This window comes from Oryctolagus cuniculus, chromosome 5 (genome assembly GCF_964237555.1).
Source record: "Oryctolagus cuniculus chromosome 5, mOryCun1.1, whole genome shotgun sequence".
Taxonomy (NCBI): Eukaryota; Metazoa; Chordata; class Mammalia; order Lagomorpha; family Leporidae; genus Oryctolagus; species Oryctolagus cuniculus.
In genome coordinates, this window is record NC_091436.1 from 154898672 (window position 1) to 154919532 (window position 20861).

Consider the following 20861-nt stretch of genomic DNA (forward strand, 5'->3'; position numbering starts at 1 on the left):
GGGTCCCTGCCACCCATGTGGGATACCCGGATGGAGCTGCCGGCTCCTGCCTCAGCTTGGCCCAGCCCCAGCAGTTGCAGCCATTTGGTGAGTGAATCAGCAGATGCAAGATCTCTCTTTCTGCCTTTCCCTCTCTGTCCGTAACTCTGCCTTTCAAATAATTTTTTTTTTTTTAAAAAAAAAGGGAACCTGACATCTACAAATCATGTAATACTGAACGACCCACTTTTCTCCTGAACACAATTTGTTTCATCTTCCTTAGGCAAATATGCCCTGGCAAATTCTTTCTGAGCTACCAAAAACTATCAGAATAGGGGGCGCATCAGCACATCTCTGGATACCAAGCGTGATGACTGACTAGGTTGGAGTCAGGTCCAATTCTGGGAATGAGATTAGATCGAAGGAATCACGGGCAGATTTGCAGATAGTACAGGTTATACCTCAATCCAGGCCACACCACCAAGGCCCCTTTAGGAACTCCCTAGACCCCTTGCATAGTCTTCTCAGCCCACCATCAGCCTCCTTCTGAAAGTTCACAGGAAGCTTCCAACGTCACCCAGTATTTTAAAGTTTATACAATTTGTAATGTAGCATCGCTCAAATCTTGTCTACTCTGGTTAGCAGGATCAATACTTTTTTGGGCCATGCAAAGCTGGGATCTTCACTTTACTGGGACTTTTTTTTTTTTTTTTCCTGTGTTTGAAGTACCAGGGGGGGAAGGTTCGGGACAAAGGAATATTCTTTCAGGTGGAGTTCCTATTCAAGAAGCCCCATTCTAAAAAAAAAAAAAAAAAAAAAAAAAAAAAAAAAAAAAAACTACTTGATCCCAAAGGAAACACAGTCATCACCCACTTGGAACTCACGGTCGCTGGAAAGCAGGAGTGACCCAGAACCTTCACCTGCGGAACACACGACGAAACCCCGCACACACGAGAACAAGAGAAGCACACACTCCAAAAGGATTTCCAGAGTTTGCAGGCATTCACCAGGGTCGCTAGCACGGTCATCTCACAGATGCACAAACCGATGCCATACGTGACAATGACAGGATCCTTCCGTGGCTGACCCAGAGCAAGGACACACACACACACACACACACACACCATCTGCTCGCCCACCCTCAACTCCGACGCTGGCTGAGCTTCTGGAACCAGCCTCCTCGCAGCTGGAGGCACACTCCCCGCTTTCTGGCAAGCTTTCCGTCTGCGGTAAAAGGAAAACGCGGAGAGCACAGCCTGAGCGGCTCCTGCTCCAGTCCCAGACCGGAGAAGGCTGGCCCCTTTAACACCTTCTGAGACCCACCCCGGACCGGCCCCGCAACAGCTGCAAGGCAGAGCTCGCCCGCCGAGAAGGGCCAGCGTTTCTGCGCCCGCCGAGTACAGCACCCACCGCACTGCCCACGGCGCCCCACGGCCTCCAGAGACCCCTTTCCTCCTCACCAACCTTCAGGAACACAGAGTCCAACTCCAGCGCCTGCAGAACGGCGTGGGCACAGCCGAGCATCTGGAATTTCCCAGAGGAAGATGGCGGGAGTGGGCGGGGAGGCACATGCGCAGACGGAACCTGGAAGAGTTCCCACGGCCCTGCACCGGTGAAGTCATAGGCGCGTGGGACTACATCTCCCACAAGCCCGCGTGCCCCTTTGTTAGGGAGCAGGAGCACGACTCGGGTGTTGCTTGGGTGGTCAGCCCCGCTGCCTGGAGACCAGCTATGACACAACTGACCCGGTCTCTACCCACGTGACTACCACTTGGAATCCCCACTCTAATAATTCCCAATGGGACAGATTCATGCTCGAAAAAATCGTGCCACGAATGTGGGTGGAACATTTAATAATTATCCCCTGCTTTATTTTCTTTTATAGTTCTGATGATTATACTGCAATTATGGAACCCGCATCCATTTATTACGCAAGCTTACTAAAGCATGAAAAAAAATCACAATGACTTTTTAAAATACTTTAAAAAATCAGTATTCCCATGATAACTTCTGAACCTTTGAAAAGATGCTTTAGCCCATCTGCTAACATAACTTGTAGCCCATCCGTGGATCACATTCCACAGCTGAAAAAAACTATTCTAGTGCATATACTGAAATAAAATAGCTGGGTCATTGGGCGAATAAATTCTAAAATCATTGTGCAAATTGAAAAGTGCCTCTGTCCAGTAATTACTTAACTGTATATAAAGTCCTAAAATGTGTACGCCTGACCATCTATATATCTGGAAAAATCTCTGCTTCTTTTTCTTAAAGCTGAACCAGAACTTCTTCATCCGTTTGATGGTCTCTGCCACAAAATAAGCAAGGAAGCCAACACAAGTGTTTCAAGAGCCCTTGTTGCCCTAGCTACTCCTGACCTGAAGTAGGACAGGAAGGACTGACTACCGTGATCAGCATTTGATGTGGTCCTGGGAGGGGATGCAACTGGAATACTGACTCATAGTTAATGATCTATCCCTGGCTTTCTCTATGTTTACAGTAGCGTTTGCCCTATTAAATCTCTGTATAAATTCTTATATCTTGCAAATTTTCCCTCAGTGACCTTATTCTGCCAACCAACGGACCTCATTCTTGAGCTTCCGATCCTAGGTACCTCCAACTTAGACCACAGAAGCAAGTGGACACTGAATTTAGTGTTGGGGCTGTATTCCTGAATTAGAAAATGAACCAAGATGGCTCAAATGCCCAGATACACCACCTGGAGTAGTGATACCCCATGTGCTTTCCAGAAATCGTTGCTCCTATGCTGTTGGTCATATACCTCTGCCAGCAGGAACTGCTCATGCTGGGACTGGAGATGTAGATTCCATGGGGAGCCCTCAGAACTGAGAAATTGGGGGAGCCAGCATTGTGGCGCAGTGGGTTGGGCCATACCTGTGATGCCAGCATCCCATATGAGCACTGGTTGGAGTCCCAGCTGCTCTGCTTCCAATGCAGCTCTCTGCTAATGATTCTGGGAAAGCAGCAGCAGATGGCCCAAGTACTTGGGCCCCTGGTACCCACATGGGAGACCTGGATAGAGTTCCAGCCTCCTGGCTTCAGCCTGGTCCTGACTGCTGCAGCCATTTGGGGAGTGAACTAGCAGATGGAAGATCTGTCTGGTTTTTTTTTTTTTTTTTTTCCCTCTCTATGATTCAGCATTTCAAATAAAAACATAACTCTTTTTTTAAAGTGGGAGGATCATGCTCATTTATTGTTAGCTGACCTTAAATAACACTTCTTTTCTCTGGACCTTAGTCACAAGTTATATGTAATGACTATACTGCATAATTTTGAGGATCCAGCCCATGACAGAAGTTCTAATATGGGGCCGGCGCTGTGGCACAGAGGGTTAAAGCCCTGGCCTGAAGCGCCAGCATTCCATATGGGCGCCGGTTCTAGTCCCGGCTGCACCTCTTCTGATCCAGCTATCTGCTATGGCCTGCGAAAGCAGTGGAAGATGGCCCAAGGCCTTGGGCCCCTGCACCTGCATTGGAGACCTGGAAGAAGCTCCTGGCTCCTGGCTTCAGATCAGGCTCAGCTCTGGCCATTGCAGTCGTTTGGGGGGTGAACTGGCAGATGAAAGACCTCTCTGTCTCTCCCTGTATCCATAACTGTCTTTCATATAAATAAAATAAATCTTAAAAAAGTTCTAATATTTGATTTATACTTAATGCAGAAGAATGAATAAAATATTTCCTGTAATAAAGATAAATTCACAAGGACTGAAACCTAAGGTTAGTCTTTTCCCATTTACCACTAACAAAAATATGTAGTCATGTAATTGTGGCCATGTTTTTGGGTATTAATTTAACTCAGTAATATATTATTTTGAAAAGATTATATGGAAAAGGTTAACATCACTTTTCCCCACATTCTGAGGATCCACAACTTAAGTCAAGTTTCCCTACATTCTCGTGAGGATCTACAACCTAAATCAAGCATCACTATTCATAGTTTTAAATCCATACATATAAGCATAGAATGTACCATAAAGAAATCAAATTTCATGTGGATTTTAATTTGGGCTATTAGTATATAAAATGTTGCACACAAAACTTGAAGTAGTTCAAATTTTAAAAATTATCAGGGGAGCCGGGACTGTGGCATGGCAGGTAAAGCCATCACCTGCAGCGTTGGCATCCCAAAGGGGTGCCGGTTCAAATCCAGGCTGCTCCACGTCATGCTCCTGCTCCCTGCTCATGCACCTAGGAAAGTAGCAGAAGATGGCCCAAGTGTGTGGGCCCCTGCAACCATGTGGGAGACCTGGAAGAAATTCCTGTCTCCTGGCTTTGGCCTGGGCCAGCCCTAGCCATTGTGGCCATTTGGGGAGTGAACCAGCAGGTGGAAGATCTGTCTCTCTGTCTCTCCTATCCTTCTCTGTAACTCTGACTTTCAAATAAATAAGTAAATAAAAATCTTTTTAAAAATTGTCAGAAATAACATAACTTTTAAAAAGAGCTTTATTAACATATGATCATTATTCCTTATCAGGCAATTCATTCACTAAAAGTATAGAATTAAATGATTTTCATGGGGATGTGCAATCATCAGCAATGTCAACTTCAGAATATTTTTATCACTCAAAAAGAAACAAAACAGGCTGGAATTGTGGTGAAGTGTGTTAAACCTCTGCTTATTAGGATCACCCAAATGCTTGGGCCCCTGCACCCATGTGGGAGACCCAGATGAAGCTCCTGGCTCCTGGCTTCAGCCTCACCCAGACGTGGCTGTTGTAGACATTTGAGGAGAAAAACAGAAAATGTATCTCTCTTTCCTCCTTTCTCTCTGTCACTCTTCCTTTAAAATAAATGAATCTTACAAATAAATAAATCTATAGAAAAGAAAGTCAATACCCTTTAGTTATTTTCTCATCATCCCTCATTCCTCCAAATCTAAGCAATCACAAATCGGGTGTTTACACAGATTTTCCTACTGTGGACATTGCAGGTAATCAATAGTGGGATCCAAGTGTTCTCAAGGACCAATATAGAGACCCCCTCACTCAAGTGGACTCTCTTCCCTACCCATCACCTGTCCTCACACAGAACATAGTCCTGGCAACAGCTAATTGGGAGCAGGAGGTAAAATAATGCTGTCTAACACCGCCAAGGGGATTTAGCCCACTAACTGGCAGCTTCCAGGAAAGCAAACCCTGTGTTTAGTTGCACTTGTCTGGAGTGGATTTCACATTCCACTGAGGAAGGAAGGTGAAGGCGGGAGTATATCTGGATTCAAATACCACTGAGTCTGCACGTTCTTATTCAATATTAGCAGAATTTCAGTAATAAGTATATTTCCATTTGCTATATATCCTTGGGACCATATCCAAATTCTTTATTTTAAAATATTTTTATATATTTGGAAAGCAGAGAGACATAGGCAAAGATCTTCTGTCTGCTGGTTCACTTTCCAAATGCTCACAATAGTTTGGGCTAAGCCAGGCCAAAGGTGGAAGTCCAGAACTCTATCCATGTCTCCTAGATGGGTCACAGAATGCAAACCCTAGAGCTATCACTTGCCATTTCCCAGGATATGCATTAGCAGGAAGATGAAATCAGACCCAAGACTGTAACCCTGGTGCTCTGATACGAAAGCTTTCAAAAATCTAATGGATTATTCAAAAATGGCATTTTAAGATGCTGCCATTGATGATTTTGTTAGGAGTGACACACTTTCCCTAACCTCATGGAGAAAGGTGTATCTTTTACTAGTTCTCAGCTAATTTTAGCTAAAACTAATCACAGTAGAAAAAAAAAACTCATGACATTAATTTGCATTTATGTTATAAATAATTAACCCAGCTTAATATTCACACCAAGTGAAGGATGGAAACTAAAACGAAGTGGGGCAGGGATATGGCCTAGCAATTAAGATGCTAATGTCCAACATCAGACTGTTTAGGTCCTACTCCAGCTTCCTGCTAATGTGGACCCCAGGAGGCAACAGGTGATGGCTCAAGTAGTTGGGTCCCTGACACCCACTGAGTTCCCAGGTTCAGCTTTGGCTTGGCAGAATGAATTTCTCAGTTACTAATGAGGTTAGTTAGAGAGACATCTTTCTCTCTCTCTCTCTCTCTTCCTGTATTGCAAAAAAAACCAAAATGACGTAAATGGACCTGAACAACTGGCAACATTTCCTCACTAGGTAATGGAAACAAATGATCCCTCAGCTCATAATCCTACCTCGGACCGTGCTTCTACCTCCTTCAAAAGGCCTTAAACCTCTGTCCATAGGGATGGACAAGTGACAGAAAGTGAGCAATTCATAATACCTACCCCTACTGGGCCCCAGGTGGGTTAAGATTGTGTTTAGGAACCACTATGCTGTTTTGTTTGAATCAATATACCACCTCCTCCAAGTTAAAAACTTTAAGGAAGTTAGCCAACCAACAAAGCATTTCTGGGAAGTTATTAACTTCATCTATTGTGAGTTAGATCAGGGTGAGTCAGCCTCCCTGAGCCCACTGTCCAGTCAATCCTGGACACTGACAAAACTGAGTTTGTGGGTATGAAAGTTGGTGGGTTGTGTCCTAGACAATGATAAATTAAAACTATCACCATTTGGGACATCCATCCCTTAGAATATAGCCAGACATGATGGCTCACTTCTGTTTAAAACTGATATGCTAGCACCTTAATTCTCAGAACAAGAATAGTCTGTCCTCTCTGTCCTCACACACTCACAAGAGTGTGTGACTCAGCTATTTGAGTGAGAAGACAACTGTTTTACACAAATTTTCCATAAAGTTATATTAAAATGAAAAAGGAAAAATTTTTAACCAAATTATACTGCATGCTTGGCATAATTGTCTCAAGTAGATTCAACTTGTATAATCACCGAGTCTGCATATGGCTTCATTTATAAAATGAGCAGGATGGGGCCAGCACTGTTGTATAGCCAGTAAAGCCACCACCTGCAGCGCCAACATCCCATATGGGTACCAGTTCAAGACCCAGCTGCTCCACTTCTGATCCAGCTCCTTGATGATGTACCTAGGAAAGCAATGGGAGACAGCCCAAGTCCTTGGGCCCCTGCACCCATGTGGGAGACACAGAAGAAGTTCCTGGCTCCTGGCTTTGGCTTGGTTCAGCCTTGGCTGCTGCGGCCATCTAAGGAGTGAACCAGCAGATGGAATCCCCACCCCCTCACTCTGTCTGTCTGTCTGTCTGTCTCTCTCTCTCTCTCTTTCTCTACCTCCCTAACTCTGCCTTTCAAATACATAAATAAATCTTTAAAAAAATAAAATGAGCAGGATAGTAATTACCTAAACGGCTCATTATATCTAACATTGTTGTGTGCTATGTTGTGAATACTCTCAAGAAGAAACATGGCATCTAAAAATAAAGTCGGACAGCATGACTGTCAGATTCAATGAATACTTTTTCGAACATCAATGATGTGTTCTTGTGTTCTGCCCACTGCGTTGGGCCTGTTATTTGACTTCCTTTTAAGAACAACTCAATGCAGTGAACATTGCCCACATTTCATGGATGAAGAAACTTCTCCCAGCTTCTTAATTCTGGATATTTAGTAACTCCACCAGAAAATGACAGAACCAATTCTTTTTTTCTTTCTGCAGTAGATAATCTTGTTCACATGGATACAGAACCATTTTACATTCTTAAATCAGACACTAATAGATTTTGTGTGTGTGTAAAGTATAAAGGAAAAGAGAAAAGAAACTACTGAGAAATGTTCTTCATTAATCTGTCTTAAAACAACACAAGGAGATTGGAACACATGGAAACTGCAACATACTACTGTAGAGGCTGAGGGTCAGGTGCTCTAGCCGAATGGTCAACTGCTTACATGGTATTTTCCTTTCTGAACATTTACCCAGGCACATCCATGTTCCTAGCATTGAATAATTTAAACATACTTTGGATAAAACACATCAACAGTGTAGGTGGGGAGAACTCAGTTCTGGCTGTGGTTGAAGTCTGCCTGGCAGAGCCACAGTACTATGGCTCAGCAGGTCAGGTGCTACCACATCCGCCGAGGACAACAGAACTCAACAGGTGGGGACAAGTGGCTGTCCTGGGTGGAGTCAGAGGAAGGACTGCCTGCCCTGACAAGCACCTCCACCCATGCGGTCAGGAATGGAGATGGCAGGGTCTCTCCAGCAGCTGGGTACCTTTGGGAATGGCAGCAACCTTCACCTAGCAAAGCCTGTCTGGGCAGGAAGGTGCTGGTGGGCATGCCAGCCCCAGGCTCCTGGTGAAGGCAACCGGTTGGGAAGGATTCATTCCAGAAACTCCCAGAGGTTTGCTGAGAGTGAAATTAACTCTTCACAACTGGGTGCAGCTGAAGGCTTCATTGTTAAACTGAAATCATGACATTTAGTTCTTTTTTTAATTTTTATTTAGTAAATACAAATTTCCAAAGTACAGTTTATGGATTACAATGGCTTTCCCCCCCATAATTTCCCTCCCACTTGCATTCCTCCCATCTCCCGCTCCCTTTCCCATTCCATTCACATCAAGATTCATTTTCAATTATCTTTATATACAGAAGATCAGTTTAGTATATATTAAGTAAAGATTTCATCAGTTTGCACCCACACAGAAACACAAAGTGTAAAATACTGTTTCAGTACTAGTTACAGCATTACTTCACATTGGACAACACACTAAGGAAAGATCCCACATGAGAAGTAAGTACACAGTGACTCCTGTTGTTGACTTAACAATTTGACACTCTTGTTTATGGCGTCAGTAATCTCCCTAGGCTCTAGTCATGAGTTGCCAAGGCTATGGAAGCCTTTTGAGTTTGCGGACTTTGATCTTATTCCAACAGGGTCATAGTCAAAGTGGAAGTTTTCTCCTCCCTTCAGAGAAAGGTACCTCCTTCTTTGATGGCCCCGTTCTTTCCACTGGGACCTCACTCACAGAGATCTTTCATTTAGGTCTTCTTTTTTTTCCAGAGTGTCTTGGCTTTCCATGCCTGAAATACTCTCATGGGCTCTTCAGCCATATCCGAATGCCTTAAGGGCTGATTCTGAGACCAGAGTGCTATTTAGGACATCTGCCATTCTATGAGTCTGCTGTGTATCCCACTTCCCATGTTGGATCATTCTCTCCCTTTTTCATTCTATCAGTTAGTATTAGCAGACACTAGTCTTGTTTGTGTGTCCCTTTGACTCTTAGACCTATCAGTGTGATCAGTTGTGAACTGAAATTGGACTAGTGAGATGGCATTGGTACATGCCACCTTGATGGGATTGTATTGGAATCCCCTGGCACGTTTCTAACTCCACCATTTGGGGCAAGTCCGATTGAGCATGTCCCAAATTGTACATCTCCTCCCTCTCTTATTCCCACTCTTATATTTAACAGGGATCACTTTTCAGTTAAAATTTAAACACCTAAGAATAATTGTGTGTTAATAGTTAGTTCTGTAACGACAGCCTCCACAACGTTGGATTCTGAATCAGAGTCTGGTGCTGCAAGAAGTGTTCAAATGCCTTACAGCACCTGAGCCAGAAGAGGGTAAGTCACCCAGCTGTGAAGAGGGGCCTTCTACCTACCCTCAGTGCCACACCTTACTTCTCAGAGTCTGTCCACAATGGCTTCCCATTGAGAAACGTGTTGTCACTCAATTCTGCTGTTGCCAGGTAGTCTGAAGAGCTCTGCAGACAGTGCTGCTGCCCGTAATCTTCCTGTCTCCAAGGTGTGCTGGCTGTAGGGAGGAGCTGCTGCTTCTTGGCCCAGTTTCTGATGAAACGTTTCCCAGCGCTTGTGTGGATGACATCATTCACCATCCCTCTCCAAGTCTGTCTTAGCCTCTGCATTGCTCAGGATCAGGCTCTGCTGCTGGCTCCTTACCCACTTTCAAACTCTGTTCTGGAAATAAATGTAGGCATCTGTGCCCCTGTAGCAATTGATTCTGGGGATGCATTTCCCAGCCAGCCAAATCTCCTGGTCTGTCTGATTCTCAGGGAGCATCAGCACATTGATGGCAGCATACAGACCTTGAGCTCTGGCTGTTCCCCTAAGAATAGCCTGCACTACCGAAAGGGAGAGGTCAGAATGGATGTCTCTGCCATCATTCTAAAACACAGGGCTTCTCTATACCCTGAATATGATGAAAACTCCTCCTCATTTTCCCACTGGCATCCTCACAGTCTGGCCATCCTGCAGACACAAGGGCTTGCCACCTGCTTCTTTTGCTTGGCCTCTCTGCTCCCCTGCATATCACACAGAGGGTTCTGATGATGGAGCCACAGCCACTGTATCTCTACATCACAAAAGGACAAACGGACCACATCACTAAAGGGCCTGTGTTGGTGGTTTTCGTGCCAGAGCTGCCTCAGTAGTGGGGTTACCCTACCTCGGTGTCAGGCTCATTCCCCTTGCCGCTGTGGCACTTGGAGATGTCCATGATGTTCACAGTAAATTTCTGGCTGATGCCCTTGGCAATTTGTTTCAATATGAACTCTATGATGTATTCCTGAGGTTGATCAAACATACTCTAGAAATCTCCAAGTGAAGGTGATGAGAACTCCCCCAAAATTTCCTGAATAGTCCATCAGGGTAATCAATGGGGCTGCCCAGAGCTGCTGGCGCCCCTGGGATCAAAGCCAGTGGGCCACAGGCATTGTACTGTTTCCTCTTCTCCCAGCTTCTGCCAGCTGGGAGAATTCTCCTTGGCTCTGGGGTCATCCTTATTTGTGTCAGGGTGCTTGTAATAGGCTTTCTCGATATGTTTCTGGCTGGCATTTTGAAGCACCCCTCATATTTGGTAATAATCTTCTTTGGCCAAGGGGGAACTTGTGTGGAAGGAAGCAGTACAAATAAAAGGGTCACTTCTTGCCCCTGTGAAGCCAATGCTGGGTTTCAATGTCAGCAGTGCCCATGGGGGCCGCAAGCCCCCAGGGAAGGTATGAGGGCAGCCACACTCAGCTTGCAGCTACCACAACCTCCCTGGACAGCCGATCCTCTCTCCCTACTGCAGCTGCAGCCAGAGAACACCACAGCTACCAGCAACCAGCAACCAGCTACCCTGTGTGTGGTACACTGCTGGATTATCGGCCTGGGAACCAACAAAACCAATTGATAAACCTTCTTTTCTTTCAGATCTGGTCACTTAGTTGCAGCCTGGTACCTTTTGTTTTATTTTTTTCCAGAATTATGAACAATATTTGAGAATAAGACATCTATACAAACAACAAGAATTCTAAAAGTTAGAACTTCTAGAAGTTAGAAGTGGTAACAGGGGACTGGTGCTATGGAGCAGCAGGTTAACGCCCTGGCCTGAAGCGCCAGCATCCCATATGGGCGTTGGTTCTAGTACTGGCTGCTTCATTTCGGATCCAGCTCTCTGCTATGGCCTGGAGAAGCAGTAGAAGATGGCCCAAGTCCTTGGGCCCTGTGCCTGCATGGGAGACCCAGAAGAAGCTCCTGGCTTCAGATGGGCGCAGTTCCTGCAGTTGTAGCCAACTGGGGGGTGAAGCATCAGATGGAAGACCTCTCTCTCTCTCTCTGCCTCGCCTCTCTCTGTGTAACTCTGACTCTCAAGTAAAAAATAAATAAATGTTTAAAAAAAGAAGTGGTAAAATAAGAATTGTTCTGTGGCTTTTCTTCTTCTTTCACCAGACACTTATGACATGTCAAAATCACCAGAGATAGAAAATTCTAAAGCTAATTAAATTAAAATAGTATGAATTTTACCTTGAAAGAAAAATATACTCCCTGGCAGCTAAAACTTGACTTGCTCTTGGTTACCACTGTGAACCAAAACTGAACTGTTGGTTCTAGGTTTCAGTTCTGCCTAGGAGTCCACTGCCATCTGATTAGATTGACTTACTTTACTTCACGGAATGCTCATTGGGTAACTACTTAGTGGTGAACACGCCCTTAATTAAGGAGCTTTTAAAAAGACATGATCTACATTCAAGTAAATAGACATCTATAGTACCCAGTGTAATAAATAGCATTCAATCCCAGTCTATCAATGTGAAACCAGAGAACTAACAACATGAATTAGTAAGAATTTATTCTTACTTTTGGTAAACGCTTAAACCGGAAAAAAAAATTACCCTAGTGGATAGAACAGCTGTTTGTCTCCACGAAGTGGCATTATTTTTCCTTTATAATTGTCTGTACTTTTTGGCTTTTCTAAATGATTATTAAGGGGCCGACATTTGGTGCTGTAATCCCAGTCTCCAACATAACAAGGAAGCGATGGCTCCAGAGACCAGGACGGGTTACAAGCACAGGTGAGAAATCAGAGTGGGAGGTAAGCATGCCGAAAGAGTTCCAACAGGCTCCTCAGCTGCCAAGTATCGGGGGCTGTGGAGGGTACCCTGGCAAGTGGCCAGGGACAGAGCATCAAGGCTCCAGAACACCCCCTCTCCAGTTCTCTGGTGCCTCGCTGTGCCCCTAAGTCCTTGTGGGAGGAGGGAGAAGCCCTGGGGGCTGTGCTGGCTGACCGGAGAACCCCAGAGATGATGTTTCCTAGAAGAGCCTTCTTGTGGCTCACCCATCCTGCAGTGAAGAAGCGACCACGTAATTGTAGCAGAGGGTTTGAGCCTCCCTCCTCCTTTTTATTGTGGTGGACAGGGTCAGCATTGTGGAGTTCCCTGGGGCGAGGGAGTCATCCAACACGAAGACCGTGTCAAGGATCCCAACCTTTCACCTTCCACACTAACATTCACACAAGGCACTAGCACATGGTCTCAGCTGGCTTATTCCTCCAAACCAAAACCTGTTCACAACACCTGAGATTGACACTTGGCTAGGGGTAGTCAGGAAGGGACGGAAGCTTTCGGAGATGTACACAAGAGGGAAAGGACAGGACCTCTCTCTCTCTTCTCTCTGCCTCACCTTCTCTCTCTGTGCAACTCTGACTTTCAAATAAATAAATAAATCTGAAAAAAAGAAAAAGCACAAGACTCGGTCACAGGGACATTTAAGACCTGAGGACATACTGGAGGAGGACACCCTCCCCTGCCCTAGTTCAACATTTACTTAGTTGGTGAATTTAGGTCACAGCCAAGCTGAGGGCTGAAGAGCTATCTCAGGCAGACCCTGGGAGCCATGGACACCTGCAGCCCAGTGTTTACCCATTGTTTCCCCTCCCCACGCCCTGGTGACATTGTTAGGCTACGCACTACTGAGGAAAGACACTTGACAGTACATGTGCTAGCTGTCAAGTCTGGAATTTAGAAACTGAAACATCAGCTAGATGCAAGTGATACTAAACCAGAGAGTATATAATAAAATTTTCAACTGTCATTACATGAAATATAACACAATTCATGAAATTACTGATCAAACAGACATAGCTAGTACAATGCTGAGAAAAAATGTCAGAACACAAAATACGTATTAAGAATAAACAGTAGATGAAGCTTGATATTTCTCAAGCCTCTAGAGGCTAATAAATGCTCATCTTCTGGCCAGCATACTGGCATAGCAAGTTAAGCTACTGCCTGCAATGCTGACATACCACATGAGTGCTGGTTAAAGTCCCAGCTGCTCCGCTTCTGATCCAGCCTCCTGCTAATGCACCTGGGGAAGCAGCGGAGCATGGCCAAAGTGCTTCAGCACTGCCACCCACAGAGGAGCCCTGGCTTCATCATGGCCCAGCTCCTGTTGTTGTGACCATTTTAAGAGTGAACCAGCGAATGGAAGATCTCTCTCTCTCTCTCTTCTCTCTCTGTAACTCTACCTTTCAAATAAATAAAATACATCCTAATAAAATACATGCACAATGGTGTAGTATAAAATTGGGATACAGGTACAGGTAGGAACAGGATTCATTTCACAGTGAGAGATAATGCATACATTCATGTGTGACTGTGGGCTGCCCCACATGGAGAAATACCTGTTATGAGTGGGTAGAGGGTTACCAAACCTAAGTAGCACCTCCAATTTTGGTCCTTGGTGAAAGAGAAGTCTCCTTCCCATTCCTGGCCTCTTTTATGAGGTAGGGGGTGGTGCCTTTACATGCATGAAGACAACCGAGGATTTTATACATTTTATATACATACATTCCACAGGGAGCTTAATTTTCATAATTTCATTGTGCACACCACCATCACCACCTCAAAATCTGGCATGAAACAGGTGCATCCTGAAAAGTAGGCATTTTGATTGACAGGGAAAGAGATCTTCCATTTCGGTACTTGCAGGGACTTCAATGGCTGCAATGGCCAGGGCTGGGCCAAATGGAAGCCAGGAGTCCACTATGTGGATGCAGGGGTCCAAGCACGTGGGCCATTTTTTCCTGATTTCCTGGGCACATTAGCAGGGATCTGGATCGGAAGTGGATTGGCACCCATATGGGATGCCAGCACTGCATGCGGTGGCTTAACCCACTACACCAGAACACTGGCCCCAAACACAATGTCACTTTTACTGCAAAGGTCTTTTTATTTGGTTCTTGGGGAAACTTGGATAAATGTTTGTTAATGTTAGTAAATCCAACAGTTTAGTTCAACCACTGACCTACAAACACAGCAAGAATAAAAAGGATTCTCTCTGATAATTTCTTTCTTTTTAAAATTATTTTTAAAGTGTTATTTTAAGAGAGAGAAACATCTTCCATTTGCTGCTTTATTCCTCAAATCCCTGCAACAGCCAGGATTGGCCAAGAAAAATCCAGAAACTCCATCTGGGTATCCTACATGGTTAGCAGGGACCCAAGTACTTGATCCATCATTTGCTGCCTTCTCAGGGATGTTAGCAGGAAGTTGGATTAGAAACAGAATAGCCAGGGTTCAAGCCAACACTCTGATATATGATGCAAGAGACCTAGGCAGTAGCTTAACCCATTCCCTGATTTCACCTGCCAGCTTTGTTTCTTCTAAATTCAGATCACTTTGGTAGGTTTCCCATTTTTGCTTTACTCCTCTAGCGCTGCTAGTTGTTTTCTTTAACACTTGAGGTTGTCTACTTTATCAGCATAAGAAGCACACTTTCCCAGGCACTTTTACTTATTATTGAGGTGAGGATGACCTGACTTATGTGGGCATCCCTGAAACTCAAAACTAAAGTGTTTGAGGTGGATTTTGCATGGGGGTAGAAGAGTGGGTGGTCTTTTGATTGTAAGTTTTGAGAGTTTCTTTGCTCTGAGATATATAAGATAAATTCTACTTTGATTTGGCAGATTTTCGTCTGCTTTGGGTCTGTCTGGAATTGTTTCCATATGTTATAAAAAGCAAGTATAGTATTTCATTACCATATGGTATAGGGATTTATTTGTCTTTTAAAATCAACCATGCTAGATGAGACTAAACTTCCAAAAATCTATCAGTGGAAAATAACATTTAAAAATGTCTTTGTTAATTGACAGACTTAAAAACTATTTAAGAGCTATTTTTTCCCAAATGCTAAACATAGCCACAGAATAAATGTAAAAAAAATTGCAAATACATTTTCTTTAAAACTGAAACTCAGTGTGAAAATACATGTTTATGTATCAGAAAAGACTTGCAAACAAGACTTAAAATATTCATTTTAAATATTTACACATTTTACACCATAAGAATCACAGAGTTCACCTCTTTCATGGAATTCTCTTCACCATCTTAGATGTATGTTTATTTATTTTTAACCTTGTTGTTTATTTATAGAAGCATTAAGGTAACTCAGTACCAAGTACCATTTTTGGAAATTCCCCTTTTATTTAATTTACCAGTTGTTATTTAATAAAACAAGCAGATACACATAAATACTGTCAGTATGTTATGCCTGTTGGGTTAAAGCTAACGTTAGGTAGGATGATAAAGAAATTGTGTGAAAGGGACCCAGTGAAAACAAAGCGTCTGCAGAAAGGAACGTAGCTTTCTCGGAAGCAGGCCTTGGAAGCTGCCCAGTGTTTTCCATAACAAAGTCCAGCCCACAGCTTCACAGGTGGTCCCAGGCTTTTCCCCAGGAAGAGCATCCCAGGAGAATCCTGTTTGCCTAGTGCCAAGCAGGCTGCCCTCTCAGAAAACACTGGATGAGAAAACCTCGGGAGGAATTTTACCTATTTAACTTCAGGAAACTCTTTGTCCGGGAGAAGGGAGTGGGAGAAAGGAGAATTGGCAGAATGAACTGGACCCTTTACCCTTATAATCCCCAGTCTGAACGCAAATGGGGCTCTCAGATCTTTACTGAGGTTCTTAACCGGCCTGGCAAGTATGTTCTCTTCATTAAACTTTACTATCTTGCTTAGCCAGTCTGAATGACTGGGTATTCTTGAAGAGGTGCCATCCATTCTGATGGATGTACTACTTGTTTACATCTTACTATCTTGCTTATCACTACTCTGGTCTCATGCCTAAAATTCTTTTCTTATGGGAAGAGCCTCTAATTTCAGCCATCTCCATTTACACATATGAATACTGGCAGCAGCTTATACCTCGCAGGTTAAAACTAACATTGGAATGTGGGATTTGTTTCTAGTTGAGTACCTTTTATTCATTCGTAGTGGTGTTCAATTGTTTTAATTTGAAACCTAGAAGTGAAGTTTAATGTGATTAATTACAATGTTGGCTAAAAAGAATAAAAATTTATATTCTTGTTTGTACTAAAAACTAATCATAACTGATAATTTTCAGTCATCTTCTATGCTGGAAAGAAGAGCACAAGATATTTTGTAAATGTTAGCAGACTTTCCTGTCTGTGGCAAGAAATCCTATGGATGAATCCTGCTGGTGTTGCTTAGTATCTGAAAAAAATACTACCCAGATGGCAGAATTTCTTTCTAAATTTGAGAAATAAAACAATGAGAAATTGTATCAAGCTAAGTAAAATATGCAGATCCTGGAAGAAAACTTTTTTTTCTTCATTTCAAAGCATTCTTTACCAATAACGTATTTGAAAGAAATGGCTTAATTTTTTAGGTGACTGAGATCAGAAAATGCTTGCTTGAGTCTCTTTTTATGAGAAAACTTAAAAATTAGTCTATATGAAACAAGCAGCAAAAGGTTACTTTTCATTATGGGGTTTCTGTTAATATTCAGTGTTGTTCTGTTTACCTGATTTGAACAAGCAGAAGCAGCTTGTCCACCTGCTGGGTATGCTTCCGTATGTAGAAATCAGCCAAGAGTAATGTCCACAAGATCTTGGAGACCTGGATCTTTGTTTCACTTTGGAATTCTAAAGTGTTCCTAAATCCACTGTTTGCCAGGTGCAATAGCAGAGGGCTGGATCATACGCAGTTCTCAAGCTGCCACCCCTGTATGGAATGTCTGAGTTCCAAATGCTACAGCACAATGCCTGCCCCTGCTTATACTTTTGTAAATGAAACGTGTAAATAGGAATTTCACAACAATAATGATTATTGCAGCCAAAATGCCATTTCATTTATTGTTTGGAACTATATTAAATCTTTGGCGAATTTTTCTGACAGCCTACTAAAATGTCATTGATTTTTAAATATTAGTCTTGGGATTAGTTTTTATGAGACACCTCTTTTGAAACATTTAAGGCAATCTTGGTTTCCCCTTTTCCTTGCATCCTATGCCATTGTACCAACTAGCACTGTAGGCATTGCATTATGCAAGTACAACCTAACAGATCTGTGCTTATGCTCCTGCCTCTCTCTTCCACCTCCCAGTGGCCAGGCTACTTTCTGAGGCAAGTACTCCTGAGATCAGAAATACACAGCAAAGCAAATTGTATGACTCCTTTTAGGTCCTTAAAAGTTAATTTTTTTATTTCTGGAATGTTGTTCAGAAATAGTCCTCACTAATTTGTTAAAGAGTTAGAAATTTTTAGTTATTTGAAAGGTAGAACAACAGAGATGGAGAGGCAGACAAACAGAAACAGAGGGGGAGGATATTTTTAGCCATTTGTTCATTCCGCAAAAGGCCAAAATAGCTAGGTCTGGGCCAGGCCAAAGCCAGGAGCTGGGAATGCCATCCTGGTCTCCCACATGGGTGACAGGGTTACCAACTACTAAATATTTACACATTTTGGTGCAATATATTTTTGAGATTCATGCACAGGGTGGGTATACAAAAAGCTCATGGGAAATCTGTATTATAGGGTCCAAGCATTTGGCCAGTCATCAGCAAGGATGACTGCATCACATACTGGAGAGCCTAGCTTTGAGCTCTGATTTTGTTCTTAATTCAAGCTGCTTGCCACGGTGCACCCTGGGAGGCAGCATGTGATGGTTCAAGTAACTGGGTGCCTGCCCTCCATGTGGGAGACTTGTACTGACTTCTCATCTCCCAGCATTGGCTTGGCCCAGCCCTCACCTTTGGGGAGTGAACCAGGACATGGGAAATCTATTTCTGTTTCTCTGCTTGTCTTTGATTCTTAAATAATAAATACATAAACTGTCTTTTTAAAAAATCAGATTTAAAGGCCAGTGTTAAGCCACTGCTTGCAACACCAGCGTCTCAAATGGGAGTGCCAGCTTGAGCCCTGGCTGTTCTGTTCTGACCCAGTTTCCTGCTAATTCACCTGAGGAAGCATCAGATTACTTGAGCTTGTGCTCCTGTTACCCACGTGGGTGACATAGATGGAGGTGTTGGCGCCTGGCTTCAACCTGTTCTATCCCTGACTGTTGGAGCCATTTGGGGGAATAAACTAGAGGGATGGAAACTCCTCTCTCTCTGATTCTCTCTCTTTCAAATAAATAAATTAATTAATCAATTATTCTTTAATAATCAGAAAGATCGAGAGACATAACATTTATCTGGAGAGAACAATAAAAGATTTGATCCCCAGTTAAAATTAATTCTCCTAACTCAATTACAATCAAGATCTAATAATTCTTGACATAATGTTAAAAGTTCCTCTTAACTAATGTACAGGGGTCGGCCCCATGGCTCACTTGGTTAATCCTCCGCCTGCAGCACTGGCACCCCATATGGGTGCCGGTTCTAGTCCCAGCTGCTCCTCTTCCAGTCCAGCTCTCTGCTGTGGCCTGGGAAAGCAGTGGAGGATGGTCCAAGTGCTTGGGCCCTGCACCTGCATGGGAGACAGGGAAGAGGCACCTGGCTCCTGGCTTCCGATCGGCGCAGCTCCAGCCGTAGCGGCCATTTTGGGGGTGAACCAACGGAAGGAAGACCTTTCTCTCTGTCTCTCTCTCTGTCTATAACTCTACCTGTCAAATAAATTAAAAAAAAAAAAAAAAAAAAAACTAATGTAGAGGTAAACTGCCAAGAGACTACTAAAAAAGGATGAATAAAGTGGTGAACTTTGGAACTATAATGGGTATTAAAATGATGTATATTTATAGCAAAAGAAGTTGAAGTAGCAGAGTACTAAGGCAAGAGCAAACCATTCAATGTGACAGAATGAAAAACAGGAAGAGAAAAATCATACCTATGAACTTAAGGTAAGATAAAGTGACATTTTACCTCACTGCTGAAACCTGAAGTTTTTGGGACAAGTGAACAGCTATTTTTTAAAAAAGTTTTAGGTGTTACACAATGCTCCAAAATATATTGTGGTTTGATTAAAGATTGAATTTGGGGTAAAATGCAAAAAGAAAAAAGAAAAAAAAAGAAAAAGTAAAGCAAACAACAGAAAGGCTGGGCTGAAAGGGAGGAGCCGGAGGCCTAAAGAAACCTGCTTTTACTTCTTTTGGAAAGTTTGCAATGTTTTTGCTTCCTAAGTTTGCACTTGCTGACATATATGGACACGGTCTCTGAAACCACTCCCCTGCTGAACGCCCATGGAGACCTGACAGATGGGACTCAAAGTGAAGGGAAGGGAGCTAAAACGGAGGGATAAGGAGACTGAGATTTTAGAGGGGGATAGCCTTCCACCTATGCTAGCCCCAGTGCAGTACAAAGACTGCTTTCCCACAGAATCGAGTTTTTCTTCCGCAAGGTCTTGAACACGCTGCCCACTCCCCCACAGCCGCTGAGGTCCGCGAGGCCCGAACCACGCACATGCGCGCTGAGCTCCCGGGCCGCCGGGCGTCTGTGCGCGTGCGCAGTGTCCGCCGGCGGAGGCGCGCCGCGCGCCTGTGTTTAGAAGCGTTGCTGCGCGACCGTTGTTCTGAGCTGGAGTTTGGAAGTGCGAGCTTTTCTGTTCCCACTTTGTGAGGACGCGGGTGGGCGCGTCCACAGCGCCCGCGCTGGGCTCCGGAGGCGGCGGTGGGGAGCTGAGGAGATGAGAGGTCTGTGAGGCGGCACCTCAGAGCCTTCGCTGGGCTCGGTCGGGTGAGCGGGTGGTCATGGAGGTCAGGCGGGGGTACCACGTCCGGCCGCGTGGGTGCCCCGGAGGTGGTGCGAGGACCGAGACGAGCTGGACGAGTCCCAGGTCCTGCGAGCCGGGCGGCGAGGGGCCGGCGCCTTCCCGCGCTCTGCCGGCCCCACGCTTGAGCGTCCGCTCGAGGCGCGAACCCTGAACCAGAGCGTTCGCTGCTCCCAAGGACAACTGAGGAGGGATGGTACCAAAAAATTAAGTGTTGGTAGCGTTCTGCTTTCAGTGTGGACATCGAAGATCCTTGTTGTGTACGTTGTGGAGAGGTGTACAGTCCGAGTAATGCTGTACTATGTCAACTTCTGGGTTGAAACCCATTTGACAGAAGCCCAGTGTCCACGGGTATCGCTGCACAGCTGTCTGACGATGTGCTTGGCCCACGGACCCCGGGGGAACTGCACTGAGCAGCCGGCTCCGAGTTCTTGGATAGCAAGACTCGTTTTTATCTAAATGTTCGTATTTTATGTTTATCAGCTTTACCAAAACCAAATAAAAGTATCCAGGTTTTAAAATTTTGGAGTTACACATGCACTTTTACTGTTGTGATGGCATTCGTTTGTAATTTGGTAAAAAAAAAAAAAGAAAAGAAAAGAAACTTTGCTTTTCTAGATATGAAAATTTATTGATTTCCACAAAGTAATAATGTACCGACAATTGAAAAGACAAAGAGAGCAGAAAACCCAGAAACAATAAAATATGTAAGAATTTAGAACTTAACTTTTC

General features: G+C 44.0%; 2 protein-coding genes and 1 pseudogene across 5 annotated transcripts in view; 1 reads left to right on the plus strand and 2 right to left on the minus strand.

Annotated features, from left to right (window-relative positions):
* The window catches only part of LOC100340665 (zinc finger protein 157), a 32856-nt gene extending 31274 nt beyond the window's left edge, over positions 1-1582 (minus strand). The window contains exon 1 of one of the 3 annotated variants that reach the window (XM_017344794.3): positions 1444-1582. Coding sequence is in view for 1 of the 3 variants with exons in the window: in XM_051855067.2 (XP_051711027.2) it covers positions 853-1007 (155 nt within the window). In the remaining 2 variants the exon portion in view is untranslated. Of the gene's footprint in view, positions 1-852; positions 1094-1118; positions 1350-1443 lie in introns of those variants that run through there. The other 2 variants (XM_051855068.2, XM_051855067.2) reach the window with 2 other exon arrangements.
* A 7941-nt stretch (positions 1583-9523) lies between these two features.
* Positions 9524-20373, minus strand: LOC138849888 (dnaJ homolog subfamily A member 3, mitochondrial pseudogene; annotated as a pseudogene).
* LOC103349690 (ankyrin repeat domain-containing protein 26) overlaps positions 19884-20861 on the plus strand; it is a 151236-nt gene continuing 150258 nt past the window's right edge. For both annotated transcript variants that reach the window (XM_008262412.4, XM_051855074.2), the window contains exon 1: positions 19884-20052. The gene's annotated coding sequence lies outside the window, so the exon portion shown is untranslated. The remainder of the gene's footprint in view (positions 20053-20861) is intronic.